Source organism: Dipodomys ordii, unplaced genomic scaffold (assembly GCF_000151885.1).
Source record: "Dipodomys ordii isolate 6190 unplaced genomic scaffold, Dord_2.0 Scaffold6, whole genome shotgun sequence".
Taxonomy (NCBI): Eukaryota; Metazoa; Chordata; class Mammalia; order Rodentia; family Heteromyidae; genus Dipodomys; species Dipodomys ordii.
Genome location: NW_012267222.1, coordinates 10,760,695 through 10,767,944, shown reverse-complemented (window position 1 = coordinate 10,767,944; position 7,250 = coordinate 10,760,695). Strand labels below are relative to the sequence as shown.

The 7,250-nt window shown below is 41.6% G+C and overlaps 1 protein-coding gene across 1 annotated transcript in view; it reads right to left on the bottom strand.

The window, feature by feature from the left end:
* Window positions 1-7,250, bottom strand: part of Eya3 (EYA transcriptional coactivator and phosphatase 3) — a 79,850-nt gene that overhangs the window by 13,522 nt on the left and 59,078 nt on the right. The window contains exons 10-13 of the mRNA XM_013032208.1: window positions 6,748-6,831; window positions 6,391-6,480; window positions 2,748-2,806; window positions 327-487 (exon numbers count right to left, since the gene is read on the bottom strand). Of these exons, the coding sequence (XP_012887662.1) occupies window positions 327-487; window positions 2,748-2,806; window positions 6,391-6,480; window positions 6,748-6,831 (394 nt within the window). The remainder of the gene's footprint in view (window positions 1-326; window positions 488-2,747; window positions 2,807-6,390; window positions 6,481-6,747; window positions 6,832-7,250) is intronic.

The following is a 7,250-nucleotide window of genomic DNA, read 5'->3' as shown; positions in this document are numbered from 1 at the left end:
AGCTCTTCAGCTCAAGACTAGCACTCTACCACTTGAGCTACAGTGCCACTTCTGGTTTTCTGAGTGGTTAACTGGAGATAATAGTCTCCTGGATTTTCTTGCCCGGGCTGGCTTTGAACGGTGATCCTCAGATCTCAGGCCCCTGGGTAGCTAGGTTTATAGGTGTGAGCTACCAGCGCCTGGCTTTTTTTTTTTTTTTAAATAGAGTTAATATGTTACTATGCATAATCCACATGCAGTTGCTGGCAGGAATCTACAGATGCACTGGGAAACAAGGAAGAATTTAGGAAGACAACAGAGAATTCCATTGGTCCTGTGGCACTTACCACCCACGTTGCTTTTATGCTTATCATAGATTTCTCTCACTTTTCGGTAGCGGAAAGCCAGTTTCCTCATCCAGTCCACACCTCCCTGGACACCCACAGAGGAACCATGGCTACCACTGCCTCCTGAGCCACTGAAACCATCTGTGGAGAAACTATAGTTGCTGGGGAGAGAGGAGATAAGGAAATTAAAATCATGAGGGTTTTTTGTTTGTTTGTCAGTCCTGGGGCTTGAACTCAGGGCCCTGTCCTTATCCTTCGTTTGCTCAAGACTAGCACTGTACCACTAAGCCACATTTCCAGCCCTCATGAAGTTTTTATTGAATGTTCCTGAGATTCTCTTAGTCCTGATCCTTGTATTTAAACAAGGTGAATGGTTTTAAGAGTCTTCTACCTAATCTTTGTATGTCAGAGTTTTCTCTAATTAGTCCTCTTATTTCACCCCATTACTTCCATCAAAGAAAGAAAGGGGCATGTGGGGTAGATCTGCCTAGCATTCATGAAACCCTGGGTTCAGCCACTAGCACTAAGGAATGAAACAGAAACAGAAAAATAAAAGAGAAAGAAAGGACTTGGGAGGAAGGGAAGTAGAAATAATTTAAGTCCCAGAATCCCCTAGGTTGATTTCTTTTCATTAATGCCAGACAGCAGTACAGTGAAAAAAGGCAGAATATAAAGGTGATGGTTACAACTACATGAAAAGGAGAAATGTTAAAATAATGGAAGAAAATAATCCCAAATGCTAATAATGGCCAGATAATGGCACATGTTTTCTTTTTCTTATTTTCCTCCTTTTTTTTGTTTTTGGCACTGTGGATTGAGCCCAGGGCCTCACAAGTGCCAGGGCAGTGCACTACCCAGTGCATTACCCAGCCCACAGATGTATTTCTTCAGTTATCTGTTGACTAGTTTATCAGGCTTATGGGTAGCTGATAACTATTTATGTCTGCAAGGGCTGGGCAGGTGGTAGCTCAGTGGTAGAGCGCTTGCCTTGCATGCATGAGGCCTTAGATTCAATTCCTCAGCACCACATAAACAGAAAAAGCCTGAAGTGGTGCTGTGGCTCAAGTGGTAGAGCACTAGGCTTGAGCTGAAGGGCTGAGGGACAGTGCCAGGCCCAGAGTTCAAGCGCCACAACCGATCAAAAAAAAAAAATACATGTTCACAAGTTGTTTGCTACTCTTATGTAAGTTCTGTTCCCCTTTGGAATTGGCTACCTTTAGAATATAAACACAATGTGGCAAAAGTGACAGTGGTAGGCTTCTGTTGCTGTCTCTGGAGCTATCACTTGAGAACACTCCCAATGAGAGGTACAGCTGGTAATGAACTGAGCCTCCTGTACTCAGTCACAGGGGAGGGGATGGAAACAAGTCCTCCTTCCTCTAGACTCCATTTAAGTTGAGCTCCAGTCAACTTGACTTCGCTCCAGAGACCTACCTAACTAAGCTGCTTTCAAAGTTCCTGATCTAGAGAAACTGAGGTAAGAAATATTTTAATAGTTTTAAGCTACTAATTTTGGAGGTAATTTGTTCTACAGCAGGTAACTAATACAGTTAGTTGGGAATAGTTTTTAAGTATTAATAAAGCTAGAGAGACAACTTGATTCAATAAAGTCTGAGCTCAACACACTGTGAGATTCTCAACAAAATTGCCAAACACAAAACAGGTGAGAAAATAAAACAAACTGGGGTTCAGAATGCATTATAAAGTGCTTTACACTAGACATTTTCCTATAAAGACCAATAGTCTCATAAAAGTAGTGCTCTTATGCTGGACACTGGTGGCTTACACCTATAATCCTAGCTACGCAGAGGCTGAGATCTGAGGCTCCTGGTTTAAAGCCAGTCCCTGAGACTCTTGTTAACCACCAGAAAACTGGAAGTGGAGCCACAGATCAAAGTGTAGAGTGCCAGCCCTGAGTGAGAAAGCAAGCTCAGGGACAGCACCCAGGCCCCAAGTTCAAAGCCCTGCAACTGACAACAACAACAACAAAAAGGTGTGGTTCAAGTGATAGAGCAAATGCGAGGCCCTGAATTCAAGCCCAGTATCACGAATAAACAAATGAATAATAATAAACTACTTAGTTGGAAACACATTTTCTCTTAGTGAAAAAAGTCAGTCTAAAGAGAAACCAGCAGATCTTTTACTTGGGAATGATGTGTGCTCACTCTACCATGCTGTGTTCTTGAGGCCTGACTCACGTGCTATTCCACAGAGACAGCCTCTCCCGTGGTGTGCCACCTGTCCATTACCCGCAGAACGCTTTCTTCTCTCTTCCCATCATCACCTCACACCCTATGTCATGGTTAAGGGTTTCTGCCTCCTCTAATAGGCTGTGAGCTTCTTCATCTTTCCTTTCCTTTGAACCCAGGCAGTATATTGCATATAACAGGTAGATGCTCAAGAGACTGTTGTGTTTATCACCTCAAATCCTGGCCATTATCATCAGAAGCCACATCTTCCACATGCACCTGGTCACACTCCTGTTAAAAGAAAAACCACCATTTTAGTCCAGGGAGAAGAAGTGTTTGTAGTCATCAAAATGACATATTGTAAAATGGCCATAATAACAGCACAATGGAATACCTTCCAGACTCTCCTGTGTGCAGATCATTCACTATCACCCCACTGTTGTTCAACTTCCTTTAAGCCTGGTCCACACCCTAAAGTCCTCATGAAACCTTTTAAAATTAGGTCCTCTCTGAATTCTTGTCTTATGTAAACATCACTTGGGGAAGAGACCTCTCTTATACTGCAGATATGTTCTTGTCGTATACTAGGATGTAAATCTTACTATATCGTAGACTCTTAGAGCAGGACTCATATCATAGGTCTCCTCTGTGTCCTTCTAGTCTAGTCTAGTGTTCTCACATAGTATGTACATTTAGTTTTTGTAGATGAAATAGATGTTGGCAGAATATAGTATAACAACTAAGAGTGATTAAAGTAGAAATGCCTGCACTGAAACTGAGAAATGGGAGAGGAGCTTACCTAAGTCAATCTCCTCCTGTCCTCAAAGGGAGGTAAAGTGAGTTCCTTAGGCTCATACAATTAGTAAGTGGCAGAAAGAGACTATAATAAACTTATGTCTTCTGCTTTGAATCCAAAGCTTTTTCTACCAAGGGCACACTACATGAAATGCCACCACTGCCTAACTCTAATGGAAGTACTCCTTTGGGTACTCCACTGGGCATTTGCATCAAAATCTTCTGAGGGAGTTTATAAAGACCGAATATTCCTGAGTCAATCCCAGAACTACATGAATCAGAACCTCTGTGAGTCAAGTTCTAGAGGATGCTTTTTTTTTTTTTTTGGTCGGTTGTGGGGCTTGAACTCTGGGCCTGGGCACTGTCTCTCAGCTCCTCAGCTCAAGGCTAGTGCTCTACCACTTGAGCCACAGCACCACGTCCGGTTTTCTGGTGGTTAATTGGAGATAAGAGTCTCATGGCCTTAGCCAGGCGCTGGTGGCTCACGCCTGTAATCCTAGCTACTCAGGAGGCTGAGATCTGAGGATCGCGGTTCAAAGCCAGCCCGGGCAGGAAAGACCGTAAGACTCCTATCTCCAATAAACCACCAGAAAACTGGAAGTGGCGCTGTAGCTCAAGTGGTAGAGCGCTCGCCTTGAGCTGAAGAGCTGAGAGACAGCGCCCAGGCCCAGAGTTAAAGCCCCACGACCGACAAAAAAAAAAGAGTCTCATGGCCTTTCCTGCCCGGGCTGGCTTTGAGCTGTGATACTCAGATCTCAGCCTCCTGAGTAGCTAGGATTACAGGTGTGAGCCACCAGCACCCAGCTTAGAGAGGATCCATTTTTAAGCAGCTCCTCAGGTGACTCTTATGCCCTCTGAAGTTAAGAAGCACTGACCTCAGGGTGGGTGAGGGGTAAATACATTCAGGTGAAATTCTTCACAGAGCTTTTAGTCTTCAGTGAGGACTATGTCTAAAAAATTATTACAAATACAGTTTGGCAGTAATTACTGGTGCCGAGTAGATGTTAGTAAATGTTTGTTGAATTAAAGTTAAGCCATCTTAATTCATCAACATATGAAGTTGAGGGAATAAAGCATTAAAGAGTTTAGAAAGCTGGGCGCTGGTGGCTCATGCCTGTAATCCTAGCTACTCAGGAGGCTGAGATCTGAGGAGCGCGGTTCAAAGCCAGCCCGGGCAGGAAAGACCGTGAGACTCCTATCTCCAATAAACCACCAGAAAACTGGAAGTGGCGCTGTAGCTCAAGTGGTAGAGCGCTTGCCTTGAGCTGAAGAGCTCAGGGACAGCGCCCAGGCCCAGAGTTCAAGCCCCACGACCGACAAAAAAAAAGCAAAAACAAAAAAAGAGTTTAGAAAACACTGGAGTATATAGTCTTATTAATTAAATTTTCAGAAGAAATGTCTTTTGAGGGGAATAAGAGTGTATTTAAAGAGAAATAGGATTGCTTTGTGTGTTATTTTGTTTGTTTGATGGTAGTGGAGTTTGAACTTGGCACTTTGTTCTTGCTAAGTTGTAAGTGCACTACCACTTCAGCCATGCCCATAACTAAAATCTTGACTTATTTTTGGTCAGTCGTGGGGCTTGAACTCTGGGCCTGAGCACTGTCCCTCAGTTCTTCAGCTCAAGGCAAGCGCTCTACCAATTGAGTCTCAGCACCACATCTGGTTTTCTGGTGGTTAATTGGAGGTAAGAGTCTCATAGACTTTCCTGCTTGTGCTAGTTTTGAACTGTGATCCTCAGATATTAGTCTCCTGAGTAGCTAGGATTACAGGCGTGAGCCACCAATGTCTGGCAATCTTGACTATTTTTAAAAGCTAGTTAATACATATAGTGCACAGTTCAGCATTTAAAGAGATGAAGTGAAATCTACCCTCATACTTTCCAGCAAACCATTCCCCAACCAGAATAACTGATATTGTACTTGTTTCCTGCCCAAATGACCATTTAACTGAGGGCCAGGATGAACATCACTTTCCAAACTTGAGACTCAACACTGGTCTTCTGACTCTGGACATGCGTTCCTTCCACAGTACCCTGTTCAACTTGAAGGTGAACCCAAATGTCACAGTCAAAAAGTTTTCAGCAAGAAGTTCTTAGTGTTTCTTGATTTTCATAGTATTTGTCTTTTAAAACAATTCTGCATTATCAAGTCCTTATACATGGAAAATAAGTAAAAAAATACACTGAGACCTGGGTGCTGATGCTCACACTTATAATCCTACCTATTCAGGAGGCTAAGATCTGAAGATTGAAGTTCAAAGCCAGCCTGGGATTTGAGTCTGTGAGACTTTTACCTCAATTAACAACCAAAAGCTGGAAGTGGCTCAAGTGGCAGAAAATTAACCTTGAGCATAAAAGCTCAGGGACAGCACTGAAGACCTGAGTTCAAGCCCCAGGAATGGTACCAAAAAATGAGAGAGAGAGAGAGAGAGAGAGGGAGAGAGAGAGAGAGAGAGAGAGAGAGGAAAAAATGAGAGAGAAAGAGAGAGAGAGAGAGAAGAGAGAGTGTGTGTGTGTGTAAGCTGACACAGGAGGATGTTGAATTGAAGGCCAGACTAGGATACATCGGACTTCATCTCCAAAACACTAATGAAAACAACAAGTTAGAACAATTGTTTACCGACTGGACAAATCAAAGGACAAACTTTAAAGAAGGTAAAAATCAAAGAATAGTTAAAATATAATTAACGGTACCAATAACCAAACCCTTCAAATGTTATTTAATATCATAATAAATTAGAATATTGATTCCATTGATATATATCAAAACATTCTATATATTATCAAATATGTAAATATATGAAAACATTTGACATATTAAAACATATATATATATATTAAAACATGCAAAACATTGATGAGTTTCTGTTTCTTCTAATGCTACATCACTTCCAAATAAGCTAATTAAAAACAAATTCTGGTGATCAGGCTGGGACACTATCTTCCAGGATCTTACATGCTTGTGGCCACTAGTCTTTCAATCCCTATCTGGTCTAACCAGGTCTTATCTTATAAACATAGGTCTAAATAGTACCTGAGCAACACACCTCATTGAATCACCGAAACAATTTAAAGGGCTTACCTCTAAGTCATTGAAAAACAGATGTGTATCAGCCACTTCAAAAATCATTTCTTCCATTGTTAAACCTGAGCCAATCACTACTGTTGGGTCCTAAAAGACAGTAAAAGAGAAAACTGCTTGAATTTGATACTTAGCATTAGTTTTCTGATTTTCAAAAATTTCAAAATTACTTTGGGTCTAAGTCAAAGTAACAATGATCCACAATAATGCAACTATTATTGTAATTGTACTTGTATTAATAAGAATCTAGGATTGTCCCAAAGACTATATGAACACTTAAAATGTTCAAGACTTTCATTTCTAAAAACTAGTATTTTCACAGGGCATCAAGTGGAAACACAGTTACAATGAGATTACCTTTCCATATTTCTGGGCGTAGGATCCAGTAAGTAGGGAATGGAAGATGATGATGGTTTCGTCCAAGTCCCAAAGAAATACCCGCTGAGAGAGAAAAAAAAAAAATAATGAGTATCCTCCAAGCACGGTAAAATAGGAAGCCAGAAATAGAAGGAAAGCTGAAAAATTCACAAATGTGGGAGCTAAGCAAGTCAATATTAAATAACCAATAGGTCAAAGAACAAATCACAAATAAAATTAGAAAATATCTTGATATGAGTGGTAAAATGCAAGTCTTGAGGGAAAAAGCCAAGCAGGAGTAAAAGTTCCTGAGTTCAACCCCCAGCACCAACACCAAATTGGTGGGAGAGAAAGAAAGAAAATATCTTTTTTTGGGCTGGGAAGGTGGCTCAGTGGTAGAGTGCTTGCCTTGCATACATGAGGCCCTGAGTTCGATTCCTCAGCACCACATAAGCAAAAAGCCGGAAGTGGCGCTGTGGCTCAAGTGGTAGAGCATTAGCCTT